Source organism: Ciconia boyciana, chromosome 12, assembly GCF_034638445.1.
Source record: "Ciconia boyciana chromosome 12, ASM3463844v1, whole genome shotgun sequence".
NCBI classification, from domain to species: Eukaryota; Metazoa; Chordata; class Aves; order Ciconiiformes; family Ciconiidae; genus Ciconia; species Ciconia boyciana.
In genome coordinates, this window is record NC_132945.1 from 20,911,387 (window position 1) to 20,927,252 (window position 15,866).

Consider the following 15,866-nt stretch of genomic DNA (forward strand, 5'->3'; position numbering starts at 1 on the left):
ATCTGGGGTGGCTGGGGGAGACACGGCTGTAGTTTCTGGGTGAGTTGGTGAGGCAAGACGACTAAGTAGCCTGCTCAGAACCTGTCTCAGTAGATGACAGTTCTGGCCTTCACCTTATGTTCATATTGTAAGGCCATTTTCCTCTCCAAAAAAGGAAACACTCTGGAAAGCCCATCACTTCAAAAGGACAATTAAGCATTCAGCCAGTTAACTTAGAGTACAATACAGTTCCATATGGCAGAGAGGAGATAACCCGTGAACAAACATTGGGAAGTAGATCCTCACCTCTGCTCTGCTGCACACAGGCAAGCCCCTCTCCCTCAAGATGTTCTAACAGGCTCACCATGAGAACAAAGGCAGCTTCCACCACCTCCTAGGCATCAACTCCCTCTCCCACCCAAGAAGGGCAAGACTGGGATACTCTAGCTATTCTCCACAACTCTGTAGGAGTAGCCCCACATGGGCCCCAAGAGCTGCTCTATCTTGGAGCAAGGAAGGAGAGCAAGGAAGGCACAGTTTTAGAATCGCACACAGAATCACAGAATGATTGAGGCTGAAAAGGACCTTTGGAGGTCATCTAGTCCAATGCCCTTACATCATCATCCAGATCATTAATGAAGATGTTGAACAAGATTGGACTCAGTATTGACCCTTGGGGTACAACACTAGTTACTAGCCTTCAACTAGACTTCGTACCACTGATCACCACCTTGAATGAACACACGCACAAAAGAATGGCCTAAAATGGCATCCTTGTGTAGAGTCTAGCTCTTGCTTCGCATCTCTTAAGAACAAAGGCTTTCCCTGACCTCGCTGTGACTGGTTGCATGGTATTTCCCCTTCTAAGAGGGGATGCAAGACTCCAATAAACAGGAAAGCACTACAGAAATAAAAATAAACCCACAGACTTTGGAATGCCTATGTTTTTTTCCAAATTCATTCTCCCCATTCTTCAGTCTCATGTCTTACTTGGAAAACTAAAATGGAAAAGCAGGAAAGTAACCCTTGCTCTGCTCACTGAAATTTCAGTATTGAAGCTGCTACGAGAAATGAACACCACCAGGAAAAAAAAGAAGAAAAAAACCCCAACACAACGGTCTAATGCCATCCTGGCAAATACAGGACAGCCTTGGTCAGCCTTATCTGTTATCCCCTGTCACAGAGGACAGGGAACAGTACCAGCTGCATATGAAGTAGATCACACTGTCATTGGCATCATGTTTTCTAAGAAAAGACACCCAAGCTTGTGCTTCCAGAAGATTAACCCTAATCCCAAAAGTGGACATGTGTGAAGTAAAGGACAAACTCATCATGCTAATGGGTAAAAACACTGTTCATCTGGCTAGAGGCTTCCACTGTCCTCTTCATTACACTTGTCAGAGTATGAGAACAGATTACACTCTCTGATGGAAAGCCACATTGTCAAAGTTGGGAATGATTTTGTGTTCTTCTGAATTATTTGCTTATGGCTGTGAACTACTTTATAAATACAAGATATGTGAAGCATAAAACCTCAGAGCAAACCAATTAACAGACCCCAGATATAAGTAGTATTAACAATTTGAAATGTCTAGTACATTAATCACAATTAGAAGCGAATGACGTATTTGTTTTCCTGTTAAGATGCTAGTAAAAGTGGCAAATAGACATAAGCATTATTGGTTGTGTACAGACAATAGCTGTTCATTTTGAATATGAAATCACTGGTGCATAATCGAGGTTTTATAGAAGTCAAAGGCAAAATCCACAGTAACTTCAGCATAGCCATGCAGAGACCAGAGACAATGTCAATCAATAAAGGAAAACTCTCCACTCCCTCTGGGTAAAACTTGCTACTAAGATTTCACCAGAACCTCTCTGAAACAAAGCCGAGGAAGAGGGTATCAAGTTCACTACAGAACAAAGGTTTGCTTAGACACCTCTTGGGAACTCATCTTCTCTCCTCTGCATCAGCTACGCATCGGTGTAGTGGAGTATTCCTTGGGAGTAGCTTGTGAGCATCTTGCCTTATGTTGCAGAAGTCATTCAAAGCTCTTAAGACCTGTATGTAGCTGGGCTTTGTGGTTTTAGTATAGTTAATACACAAGGTAACCTGGCAGCCAACTATAGACACTTGGTTTCCTCTTATTTTTGGCACTATGCAGAGAGCAAACGAAATGATTCTGGAACCACAAGTTGGTCCCCTGTGGAACAGAAATGAATCCATTTGCTTTGACCAGAAAGTGCGTATGTGCTGATAATGAGGGCTCTCAATTCATTCCATTGGTGGCAGTTAGAAATATCCAAGCATTTTTTTAGTGTAACAAGACCACTCCACCAATGGTGCCTTGCTGTTTGCTGCCTCAGAGAGACCCCTTGCTGGGCAGACTGTGACTCTTCTCTTTCCTACTCTCTCCTCCAAGAAAAATTACAAATAATTTGTTTATACATATAAATGAACTAGCCAGCTATCTGAGATTGGAGAAACTTCCCGTTGCTACTGTGGAGTTTCCTTTCCCCATACATTTTATTCAGGCACAAGTTACTCTGAAAACATGCAGAGATCTATAATAATGAACAATAATCCTACATTATTGAGTTGTTTCCAGTATTCCAGGCAGGAAGATGCTACCTATTCGGTTAATAAAATCTAATTTTCTATAGTGTTTTTTGCAAGGGTTATATCTAACTTAAAAAAACCAAACAAACAAAAAACCAACTGGGCGGGGGAGACACTAGATTGGATAGCTAAAGCTCAGATTTTATATTGCAATTACTGTGCATACACACCAGGCCCTCAGAAGTGACAGGTATTGAAGAGAAACTTCAATTAAGAATCTCAACACCTTGCTGAAATGCTTCTGTCAACACAGCAACCTAGACAAGTACATATCCACAGATTGACCCAGGAAATGAAGAATTTGTTCGCAGAACATATTCCTGTATTGACTGATCTATTACCGGTTTTCTTAATTAATTACTGGTATTCTTAATTAAATACATGGCTGATTTAAACATCACTATGGCTGGAGTCACCTTACACTGCTGCTTGTTATTAGAGAGCCATCAACAGTAAAAAGCATGATTATGCTGCACAGAACGCTTCCTTTTTGTCTTTTTACAGTAAGGCATGACTTTCATTTCGGACAGCAGTGTGACACAGAGGGGCTGCTGTCTGAATCACACAGTGACAGGAAATGAATGGAAAAAGGGAGGGAGAATATACTCACATAACTGTGTTTTAGCACAGAGAAGACAGTAGGAGTGGAACAATACAAAGAGCACCTCCTCACAAGAAGAGCATTAATTACCTTTGGGCGCTTCCATTCAACTTTCCTTGGTGGCGGTGATTGATAGAAAAGGGACTCATCTGAGGCTGGAAACTCGGGATCTTCGAAGAGCCGTCTCTGCTGGATACACTGCCCTTTCAGCTCGTGGTACTTCTGATCTCTGAAGAGTTGCACTGATGAAGACATATCTTTCTGTCTAGATAAGATGAATATTAGCTTGTGCAAATTATGAAGGCTCTTTAAAGTCTGTAGACGATACCACTGATTGGTCTTTAACAACAGAGCATATAACTTGTTCTAAATAAGATTAATTACTGATTTCTGTTAAAAAAAACCCAGATTATAAATTAGATTAGGTTAAGTAGTAGACTAGAAAACCAAGAAGATCTTATACATTAGGGTGGTATTTTTGGCTGAACAGAACTCTTATCAGGAAAGACATTAGAAAGCCCAGACCAGGCACAAAACCAGCATTTTGCTTTGTCTAATTGATTCTAAAGGTAACAGAGTTGGGCTTGGCTCTCAGTCTGTACCATGCGTGAAGTGCTGGACCATCCTTCTGGCCTACATTCTTCTTCTGGCCACTAAAGCTTTAATTATCTACTCCAAGTCTTATGCCTAAAGAAAACCAAAACCAGATTTCCACAGTTCTCCATCTTAATTTAAGTGACAATACTTTGGCTGGTATTATTGTATTTGAACTTTATGTTATATTTCAGGGAACTGAATTGCCAGAAGCAGCAAATATTTGCAAATAATTGATGCGAATTTAAAAAAATCCAAAAAACTACTCACAACAACAACAACAAACCCAGACAACTTGCTCTCAGGCCTTAGTTTCCAGAATTGTGACTATCTAACCTGGCAAGTTTATGGTCATAGCCACAGAGCTCGAATGAATTGCTTAAAAACATTCTACAAATCAGAAGTCAACTACAGAAATAATTCAGGATAGTTTGAAGTATGGGGGACATGAGGGATGCTACCTCTATTTCAAGAGAGGGAGTGGAGAGGGTATCTGAACTTACTCTGTTTGGAATGCTCCTGTGTCTCAGTTCCTCTCCTGTTCCTTCCCACCACAGGTTAGAGATGTATCTCCCCTTCCTTGAGTTATCTACAGCAATAAAGACAAATGCAGGTTGTCCTGATGTCAGATCGTAAGAATTAAACAACATACATGCAATGGAGCACGGCATCGCATTGTCCAAGCAGCCTACTTTCTGTGTCCTGTTGCAGTGATCTCAGCTCATGCTCCTTGAACCACTTGCAGCACAAATTGGATGAAATTCCACAAATTTGCAGAAAACTAAACCAAGCTAGGCACAAGCCTTTCCAGGCATGCAAGTGAGCACAATGGGAGAAATACAGAAGAGTAATGAGGAACACTTGGAAATGCCAAATTCATCATAGTCTTTGTTCTTGTGGGTGAAAGCTACTGTGGCCAAAATAGTCTAGGGGTGGTTTTAACACCCTCTCTCTCTCTCTCCCTCCCCTCCCTCCTCTCCCCCCTACCCCAAAATAAATTAGATGGTCTTTCAAGGATGAGAAATGCTGCTCTAATGCAGCAATTCACTCATGGGAATGAGGAGAGTATTCAGGAGTGCTCTTCTACCTTGTTGCCATTCTCGCACCCATTCCAAAGCCTCCTAACAACACTCAGAGTAATCTACCCATAAGTGTAAGTATCACCTGATTTCTACCAGCAGAATCTTACACGGCAAAGCAATAAGACAAAGAACCAGTTTATTCTTGATATTTCGACCAGCCAGATCTCCAAATGCCAGCTCATTCTCCATCCTTTCTCAGGGCAAAAATCCAGCAATAAATTTTGCATACATCAGGACTGTAATGACTTTTGAGTCAAATCCTGATGCTGCTGGAATCGATGGAAAAATTCCTTCAGCCAGGCCAAGGCTCCCCCTTCCGGAACTGGGCCATGGAGTCCCTTAGTGACTGTGTTACCCAGCTTCAGTAAAACAAAACTACACTTAAATTAACTGTTCAAAACCAAAATGGCTCACTGATACTATGCCATTTTTAGCAATTTCCTTTTTCTTAAGGGCTATTTTCTTGTTAATTATCTCCCTCCAAAAAAGTCACAAGGCATCTTACTTGGCAGATGTCCTCAAGACAAGGCAAATAGACTTGCTTCCCCCCACAAACCATTTCTTCAAATTCAAGTGCAGAACCACTTGTCAATTATACAAAGATAGCTCAGGGACAAAAAAAAAATTAAATAGTTTGGCTAATTTGGGTGGGATATAGATTATTTCATTATAACTGGCATTCTTGCTTATTAAAAATTCCCTACGAGCTAACTAACACTCTAAACTGAGCTTATTTGCAAGATATGCATGTTTTTAAAATAGCCCCTGGGTGATAAGGTTTTCAGCTGTCCCTGCCTAATTCATAGAGATAGCTCTTTAATGACCTCATTCCCCCCTCCTTTCTCCCCTTCTATCTGCTGGACTGGAACGTGAGTCCTTCCAGGATTAACACCCCATTACACAACAGCCAGTCTCGTAGCAATGCACAGAATGTGGTCATAAAGCACCGCACATGAAACCAAGCTGCTACCTGCCTCACCCTGAGCTCCATGGGGCTGTGCCCACCAAGGGGAACCCTAACAAGGAGGAGGCTTCTCCCGCCAGGCTGTGAACCTGCCCCTCTCCAGGCTCCCTGTGCCATCCTGAGCAAACGACTGAGTGTGTGTCTTAGCAAGGGACTCAGGCTCCCAGGGCTGCCCAGCCTGGCTGCTAGCTGCTTTCCATCCACCCAGGAGACACTGAGCTCTGGAGCTGAACTGAAGTCCCATCACCATCTGGTGAACTAGTAGGAACCCACTTTTGCAGGAACCCAAAACCACCCTTTTGAAACACAACAGAAGTCTCTTTTTCTTGTTGGAAAGTCCGCAGTAAAGAATGTAAATGCAGTTTCTATACAATAGGCTAGTGGTTTGAGCACTGAGGATGGAGGACCACGGCTGAGCCCCTCCTCTCCTGGGGTGTTCACCTACCAGGACATGGTCTAACCTGGCTGAGACAGACAGCAGGCACCTGGCTCCCACTCCAAGGTTTATTTTTGAAGCAGCTCCCAGTTTTTGACCCTCAGTTGAGCATCGAAGCTCCCAAACCAAGGCCAACACTCCCTCCTCCTTTCTCGAGTTCACAGTACCCAGGAGCACAGCTTCCCCCACTCTGCACCCAACAGATTTACCTCTGGTTCGGCTGACACTCACAACGTACAGCTGCGCTGAGGAAACACCAAGCATGGCTTGGCAGCGGCTCTTTGCAGGGCTCCCTGTGCTGTCATGTGATACGGAGCGAGCTGTGCACGGCTTAACGAGGGCTAAGAAGCACAGTCCTAAAAATACCGTACCACAGTTCAGAGACCTTCTACCCCTCTGTAGAGAGAAAGCAACCACTCCAGGGGAGGGACAGAAGAGAGAGGAAGGGGGGGAGGAAACAGAACAGCTCTACAGGTCAGTCATTCTTACATTTTTGGTTTATTTCCCTGACCATATACAATTACAGTTTTTCCAGCCTCTGAGCTGAGCTCCCCAGCACTTCACCTTTCTGGGCAGCACAACAGCTCCACAGCTGACCCCAAGGTTCCTACAGCACCATGGCAATCCCCCTTGATATCAGCAGGAGTACAGGAGGTCCCACATCTCTCAGCTTTCAACCACTGATCTTTAAAGTCTTTCTCTGACCCTCTCTTTTTCCAGTGAGATTCCTATTTTGATCGGAAAAAGGATTTCAGCAGAACAGTGAAGACAAGCCTGTGCAGGTCCCCTTTTCAATCAGGCTCTACTCGCAGAGTCCCCTCCTCAGCCTGACAACAGAAGCATTTCATTTTTACTTACAGTTAATACTCAGAGATGCTTCCCCTTGTCAGAGCCAGCAAGAGTATGGCTAAATCGCATTCAACACAGTGGCAAATACCAGCTCCTGGTGTTCTTAGCAGCCTTAAATTAAAGGGACATTCACTTGAAATCCAGTTCTTCACAAGAGCATTAAGATGAGCTTCAAGTATTATTTCCACTACCCAATAGTATTTCTCTAACTCACATTTTCCTATCTTAAACTTTCTCTTCCCCAGTTGCTACATAGAAGATCCACAACAAACCAGACTGACTAACTGTCCAGACAGGCGTGTGAGGGAAAATTACAGCCTCACTACCATTAAATTCATGCAATAAGCACACAAAAACTAACAGAAGAAGTCATCTCTTCTCAGCCCATTTTTGTTACTCTGTGTAACTAAGCGACACACAGGGTAAAAAGTCAGAGAGATAAGTTATTGCAGGTGTTAAGCCAACTGCACCCCTCAGCAGTGAGCTCGCTTGCACGCAAAAGCATTCCTCCCACTCCCATCCCTGCAGGAGGGGCACAGGGACGGCACAGAGCTGGGTTTGGCTTAACAAAAACTAGCGCTTTCTGTCCCAAAAGGAAACACTGCCAAGCAGCTGCAGTGAACCCTCTGTTCTAGATGAAACTCCTCTTCAAGGAAGAGGTTTGGCACATTGTAACCCAAAAAATTTATCACACCCCCCACTTTTTTGTTCCAATTGCAGGACTCAAAGAAATTTCTACGCACAGCACCAGGACTAAAAGGGCAAAGTGTATTTCTAGGCAGTATTTAACACCACAGTTGAACACAGCTTTGAACATGAAGCTGCTTCTTCCAGCAAGTGGACGCTGAGATGAAACTGCTGAAGCTCAGGCACACCCCAACCTCAGGACCACGTTCCTGCTGTTCCAGGAGCCCCCGTCTGGGAAAACCACAGAGGGATGCCAGAAAGGATACACACAGCATGTGCTGTGCTCTGGGGTAGCATCCCGGCTTTAAGATTATTATCCATTTGCAGGTACCAAGCTTGCTTTTGTTTCCTGCAAACAGTAGCCTTACCAATAATAATAACAACCAACACCTGGTTCTTGGGTTTCTCTTTTGTAACTGCAGTTCTGTGCCTGTCTTGTCAACGCACAAAAATCTCCCAACTCTAAACTCTGTTCTTTCAATACTGACTTACCACCAAACCTCAAAGCCACTGTTTGGACTGTGACAGCAAAACAGGGACTCAAGTATTTAACTGTTTGCAAACATAGTTTATTATTTTCCCAAACATCTCTCTCTCCAAACTCATAGCTTGCTTCAGAGCAATCAAATCAGTGAGTGCTTCCAAAAAAGCAGCCCTGCAGCCAAAAGCTTTAAATTACACTGGACTGGTTTTCTGTAAAACTAATTAAAGGCACTTCCAGGGCTCCAGCTGGAAAAGGTTATTGCCTTCTCTTCCTGTGCAGACTGATCACAGGTCCTTACAAAGCAGTGACTTTGCAAATACAAATGTCTTAAGAGCGCAAGGGAATTTAAAGCAGTTGAAAAGCTTCCACTTCACATACACTGTGGTTTCATGATCTTGGCTGTTCCACTGCTACCGATACATCAGAAGTATCACTGCCCATAATACAGAGCATTGCTACTGGAGAAATTTACTCATTCAAATTCTTCAAACACTTCAAGACACTAATTGCACTGGGAGTCTTTATGCTGGATTGGGTATCCTCTCTTCTTCTGCATAAGCCAATATAAAAGTATGAAGTCAGTGTTAAATCTGTATTGTGTGGATATGCAATTGCATTAGTAAGAGCATATTCAATTTGGATCAAATTTGCTGCACAGGATAATTTAATAGCACCCTGTCCAGTATTAATGACCGTGGTCCCAGGGCTTCTCAGTTGTTTTGGATGGCAATACTCTCCCTGCTTGGATGAAACACCAAGTTTTATTGCATGCTCTGGGCATACCATGATTGTGCAGCATTAGCTCTTCTTTCATCCAGTTTTGGAATTTTTCAACAAAATGAGGTTAATTTGACTATTTTATGGCCTCTGTAACTCAGTACTTTAATAGGCATATAAAGGTTTCTCTGTCTAGCTCAGCTCGAGAACTGGCTAAGGGAAGGAGACACAAGCATTTGTCTTCTCATAGAAAGAGGAAGGTGCCAACATTGTTCCGCTGTGCAGCTTTGCCATACTTAGCATTCACATTGAGAGAGGAAAACTCACATATTTTCATCTGAGAATATCTGCCCATATCCTATCACTTCTGAGCAGAAATGCAGGGGAGACTAACTGACACCAGGAACAGGACTGGCCACAACCTGTTTACTTTCACGGACTGCATCAAGGACTGGCAGAATCATCTGGCTACAAACCAAAGCTTTACTACAATAAAAGTAATCACAACACTTGCACTGCAACATCATGGTGCTTAACCAGGCTTTTCTTTCAGGTCTCACTGGGACAGAGAGACTTTCTATAGCACTTTAGCTGGGAGCCAGAATGCAGTTTGTACTGCAAAGCCTCTGTCCAAGCAAGACAGCTCAGGAGCGTGGGTGTCGGTTCAGGACCAAGCCTGCTGTTCCCATAAGACCAGGAGCTCAGCAGGAGCTCCGCCAGGAACCCTGTCATTGATTTTCACAGTTTGTTCTCGCTCCCACCTCTCTTCTAGTCAGTTCCTGGTGAGATAATATGCAAGCCCGTTCTTACCCTTCAGGAAGGGAGTGCTGGAGTCAGGGCTCATGCCCTGCAAATGCTCCGCAGCCCTTTGGGGTGCGAGGTGCTGGCTAGCTGCGTGCTGCAGCCCCCCCATCCAACAGTAAGAAGCACGGCCGCTCCGGTGTTCAGGGGCATGAACTGACGGTGCTGGGGCTGGACAGGTGGAGCAAACAGCGGCTGAGAAAAGCTGCGCTTACAGGTGATTCTGCCCAAGGGGGAAGGACTCCATCTGGCACGAGCAGAAGGAGGCCAAATTTGTAGGGCTCATGGTCAGGGGTGTATGTGATCTTTTCAGCTTGAAAACGGAGCGAAATCAACATGCATGTGTGCATGGGATTACTCAGCGGTACAATGTTGATTTCATGGTCAAAACCACTTGAAGTCCTGGCAGAACGCACTCAGAGAGGGTAAACTCTGGCTTTACTCCCTCTCTCCCCTCCTTGCCGTTTCTGTGAGAGGTTATCCCCGTGTAGCTGCCTGTGAAATAGCTTTTAACCATTTTCTCTCTCCCCTTGGGCAAAGGCAAAGATTTTAAAAGGAGTGGAGTCAGCAGCAGAGCAGACTTTTGCCTCCAACCGATCAGTTTCAGGTGAAACCTTCAATGGCTAAAATGCTTAAAGATCTTTGCAAGCAGAGAAAAAAACCCAGGGCTCCTTTCCTTTGATTCAACTAAATGCTGTAAGGACCAGACTCCCGAGGACTGAGCTCAGCCACGCTCCCAGCTCACCTTTCCCCAGCTGTGCACTCCTGCGGCAGGACGGGCTGCGGCTGGGTGCCAAGGTCGGTCCCCCGAGGGGGGACCAGCGGCCTGACTCTGCTCACACCGAACAGAGAATTACTTCTCGGTGAGTGCTCTCAGGCAGAGGCTACTGCTGTCAAAAAGCAGCACATGCTGCCCCGCTGCTTTCAACCAAACTAGAAAAGTGGGGATTTTTGCAACTGTTTTGTGTGCCTCTTGGTCCTGTCCACACATAACAAGCAAATTGCTGGAAGGCCTCTTGCACCAAGACCCCGAGGGGCTCAGCCAGAGGCACAACTTGTTTGGCAGCCACAACTGGAAATCCACAGTGCACCGAGCAGCTCTGTTGTATTGAGCATGTACTAAGTTAAGGGCATACAAACTGCACGAGCTATAGGCATATGTGGCTCTTAACAGTTTAGGCATTAAGCAGTAGCTTGAGTCAAGTTTTTTAGAGTACATCTTAGCCTTAAAAGGCCCCAGCGTTTTGCCTCTGTCCCCACTGCAGATGCTCAAGTCCCTTGCTAGATCACAGCCAGCATTCAGAAGGTCAAAACTCTCCGCACATCTGGACTCTGAGGGCCTCTGGCTCCCAGAGCAGCCAGGGTGACGGTACAAGGATGATATACAGCACTACAGATCAACGCGTGCACATTTGCCTGCAGTTGACAAGCAAGATTAAAATGCTTTTCTAAACAACCATGCACCAGCAGTGCGAGCACGTGCTATCTTTCCAACAGGACTCAGAACAAGCAAGTACTCGGGGTGGTCATTTCTGTTTCAGGACAGCAATTGCCATTTGCTCATTTTATGCTGCCACTTTGTTTCTCTAGTGAAAGGGAGTCCTGTTTCGGGCCGTGTATATTGCACAGGATCCCATCTTAGTACAGCTTGATGCTTTAGCTAAACTAATATACTGTCTCTCTTTTTAGTGAAGATGCAAAGTGGCTAGGGGACATATTTTTAAGGATATGCTGGCAGAGAGGATTTTCCAAAGTGCACAGGTGTCTGCATACTTCAAACACACTTGACCTTCAGTGGATTCCACTATAGCCTCAAGACCAGACAGGTTTGCAGCTAACTACAGAGAGATACCATTCCCGTTCTGAATTTTTTTAAAAAAGTAATTTAGTATGTTAGATGCCAATTGTTACAATTAACATTAATCCAAGTCAAGTGATATGTAACAAGCTCTAAAGAAAACGCTAACAGCAATGTCAGTTGATTCATTCAAGCCAAGCTTTTGTGCTGAAACCACAGGGAACAACTTTCTTCAGAATTTCAGTATCTCTTCATTCTGCCTTTTCATAAAAGTTAGTTTAAAAAAAGACCACGATTGCAAATTAATGGGTAACTCTCTATCAGGCCACTCCATTATTTTATGTATGCACTTATCTATTATTTTAGACACAGTATAAAAGTCTCTCCTTCACAAGAACAACAACAAAAATTAAAATACCCACTTGAATTTCACAATGAAAGAATCCACAGTGAGAACTGAAAGGATTTTGGAAGATCAGAGACAGTATGGAGAATGGAATTATATGAGCACTGAGATCAAATCATACTTTATCAGTCTGGCCCCTTTATTCTGTATAACTGTTAATGATGCCTGTAGAGAGAAGACTAGCGTTAGACTGGTTATCCCAGAAGAAATGAGAGCAACCATGCTTTTGCAATAAATCACAATGAGCGCTTGGCTCAGAGTTAGCATACAGTCGAGATGTGACTTTCTGAAAGAAACGTACATTACTGCAGGAGACAAAAGCATTTTCTCACTGTGCTGGCTGAAGTGCTCCTAGCTAGAAATACAGAGAGTTTTCATCCTGGTGATAAAGGTGCAAATCAAGTAAATACCAGTTTACAGGCTACCTCTGGCACTTACCTGGCTGAGGTCTGTCCCTGCTCTGAGGCACATCAAACTCCAAAATTACTCCTGCAAACAAAGATCTCCTCGGCTTCTTAACCTGAAACTCTTTGGACTGTACCAAGATCACATCACCAGGGGGGTGTGTTTCGGGATGACCCTTCCAGTGGTGAGTCACAGGGACACCAGGAAACCTTCCGAGCTGACCCAAAATGCGGAGCCTTGTTTACTCCCGGTAAACTGTTCGTTAGCTGCAATTGTGGCTCTAACTGTGAATGAACTTTTAAAGAAGGAGATGAGGCGAGGCTGCTTGGCAAGAGTTGCAGGCATTTTTTGTATGGAAAACAGGGCAGATTAGTGTGCACCATGAAAAAAGTTATATTCCTTATTAGGCTGCACGCTGTTCCTCACTTGAACAAAGCCAGTGTCAATGCCCGTGCTTCAGCGTGTCCCTTCCAGTAACAGCCTGTCCAGGCCGTAGAGAAGAGTCGCTCAGGGCTTCTGTGGACTCACAGCGGGATGGGGTTGTGCAGAGCAGGCGGCGCAGCGAAACCCAAAGGGTGGCTTTGTGCCCTTGACTCCGAGCGCTGGGGCGAGCCTGTAGCAGCCTCAGGGATGGCTCTCCCACACTGCCGGGTACTTTCTCCTGGCTTGACTGTTCACAGTCTAGAACTGCCTAATTTTGCTGTTCCCATGTCACTTGTGGAGGAGAAAACAACCTGAATGATGAAGAAGCCGTGTCTGGAAGAGCCACAGAAGAGACTCCAGAGGTCCCCAGCCTCAGGAGGTCCCTCAGCCCAAGGAGGCTGAGCTGCTCCTGGGCTCTGCACCGCTGCGAACAGCTCTCCTTTTCTCTGATCCGTCACGAACCTGCCCATCCTCACTCAAGCACTCATCCTGTCTTGCTCCTCTCCCTGTGCTAGTAAAGGAAGATATATCGCTTCATGGGGGTAACGACACAGTTTGGAACTCAGAAAATAATACATTTCTCTGTGCTGTGGCAAAATAAAAAATAGGACAAAAATAAATTCTCATTAAGAAATGGGTTTGGTGAAATGAACTTTCCTCCATACTCTGCTCAGCCCCAATTTAATTTTGGGTAAATCCTAAACATTTGGATTAATTTGACATGAAATTTTTCTCATTTGAGAATTATAACACCTTTATTTTACAGTTATGTGGCTTTTATTTATATTTTAGTAAATGTAGTCCAATTTTTGAACAAGAACCATTTCAAAATACATTACAAAATTTAATTTGTACCAGTAGTTTTAAATGTTCTCCCAATTTGCTCCCTCCATTTATTCCTCCTTATTTTAGCATAACTGGTCTAAGTTTACAAATAGGTCCATTCCTTCTCCCAAACCTTGCTATTCAGCAAATCTCCTATTTGCCTAAAGGAGTTTGGATCTCAGGGGATGAGTTACATCCAGAAAACACTCTGAAGACAAAGTGTGAAGTAGTATCATAAATTTCTGTACTGCAAGGTTCGCTGCAGGACTGTTTGCTCTCCCATAAAGCACTTATCCAACTTCCTTTTGAAGGCATGCTGAAATTTGGACAGAAAGTCCCTGGAAACTGCCACTACAGTTTTACCATTTAATGAGTAAAAAAGCCCTACATACTAAAGCCATGTGTTTTCAATTAATGATTGAGCAAGTAGACCAGAGTTTAAGCCATATAAAAAGCTGACGTCTGCCTACATATACCATGCGCAGTGATTCATTTGCACAGTTGAGGGAAGAACATGAAAAATCCCATGTGAGTACAACAAAATTCTACTTTTTGCGAGCTGATAATAAATATTCACAGCTTATATAGACCTGTTCTCTCAGTGGCTGCCTTTGATCCCATGTGGAACAAAATCACGAGTACTTTTTCATATGAGTATTAAGTCTGGTGGTGTAATCCAGGAATTGCATGCAATTTACCCAGGCTGAGGAGGAGCTCTTGCTGGAAGCCCTGTCAGAAACAGGAATTCCTTTAAACAGGCAGCAAGATGAGCCACACAGGCAGCAACAAAGGGCAGTCAGACAGCTCTGGTCTCACTGCAGAACCATGGCAGAAAAAGCTTGTAATTCAGTGGGGCTACACCAAAGTATTCAAAGAGACATGCTCACATATACCGCTGGGGTCTGGAAAGAGGTCTCACTTATTGTGGACAGTTTAACCTTCCAACATAGTACCTGAAATCCTTGGATGTTCCCAGCAGCCTTTAGCCTCCCCGTTGGAGGTGTCCTGAGCATCATCACCACACACTCCCTCTGGGCTGGTTTACATCAATGACTGTGTTGCATCTCCAGGTGTCCCCCATTTCCTCATTGCTGTCTTGCACAGCCTGCTAACACCCCCCACACTCTCCTCTGCTCTAGACTTGCTGCTTTCCAAACCTGACTCATGTCTGCACCCTCAGCAGGCAAACAAGAGCCCAGAGCTGGCCTGTTATGTAAAGACACATCACAGCACAAGTGAAAAAACAGAACTTGCTCCTTCACAAGGCAGTGGTTCCCACACATCTGTACCTTCAGCACCTAGCTCTGCCCCTATGCTCAGAACCCATCCCTACCTCCGTAAATGCATGCCCTCCCCTACAAGGGGACACCTGGCCTTCCGCACAACCCTGCATCCACAAGCAACTCCAACACCCCTCAGTCTTTGAGTCCAGCCACAGGAACCACTTCTCACCCCCCTGCAGCACACTGGCCTTCCCGGGGCAGCACAGCCCTGGCTGCAGCACATGGCCTCAGCAGTGCTTTGCCAGCTGCGCCGAGCAGACCCACACAGACCTAGCGCAGACCCACTCACAGCTGTGGAGAGGACACAGCTCTGGGCTACAACCACGCAGTTTATTACATAGCTGCCAGAGATGACGAGGGGCTGTTTTGACCCAGGCAGTGTCCTCTGGCTCTGCCTTCCTGCAGGGCTGTCAGGAGAAGGTTTGATAGCAGGATACACAAAAGAGCTATGGGCTTACGAAGGCAATGGGCAGCAGTTCTGAACAGTTACTAAAGTGGTTAAAAGGTGTCCCAAATAAGGATGCTAGTGGGTGTCAGCATTAATTGTGGCTACTAGAATAAATGAACTGTGGTGATTAGACAAGAAGCTGTTCCTTTGGGAGCAACTTGACCCTTCCTCCTAAGCAGTAAATGTAGCACATTTCCCTGGTTCGGCTCTGCTGGGGCTGCCGTATCTCTAAGGTCTGAACAAGGCAAACACTAGCAAGATCGTAAAAGCCTGAATTATGCCCAAAGCTGGTGGCAGCAGCAGAATTTGAACAGGCTATGGTCCAAAGCCAGCCCATTTTATTCATTCAGTATCTATCTGCAGCATCCTGCTATCTAGAACCAAGCATGGTCCCTCTCTTCCCACCCAACCCTGATCCAGGAGAGCTACTCATATGGAAACACTCTCTTTGCAAAGAAGGGTGC

At 44.7% G+C, this 15,866-nt stretch overlaps 1 protein-coding gene across 4 annotated transcripts in view; it reads right to left on the reverse strand.

Moving 5' to 3' along the window:
• CAPN6 (calpain 6) overlaps positions 1-14,747 on the reverse strand; it is a 73,056-nt gene extending 58,309 nt beyond the window's left edge. For 2 of the 4 annotated variants that reach the window (XM_072877274.1, XM_072877271.1), the window contains exons 1-3: positions 12,457-12,610; positions 4,298-4,383; positions 3,291-3,465 (exon numbers count right to left, since the gene is read on the reverse strand). In XM_072877274.1, coding sequence (XP_072733375.1) covers positions 3,291-3,455 — 165 coding nt within the window. In that variant the 5' untranslated portion in view covers positions 3,456-3,465; positions 4,298-4,383; positions 12,457-12,610. Of the gene's footprint in view, positions 1-3,290; positions 3,466-4,297; positions 4,384-12,456; positions 12,611-14,624 lie in introns of those variants that run through there. The other 2 variants (XM_072877272.1, XM_072877273.1) reach the window with 2 other exon arrangements.
• Positions 14,748-15,866: the final 1,119 nt, after the last annotated feature.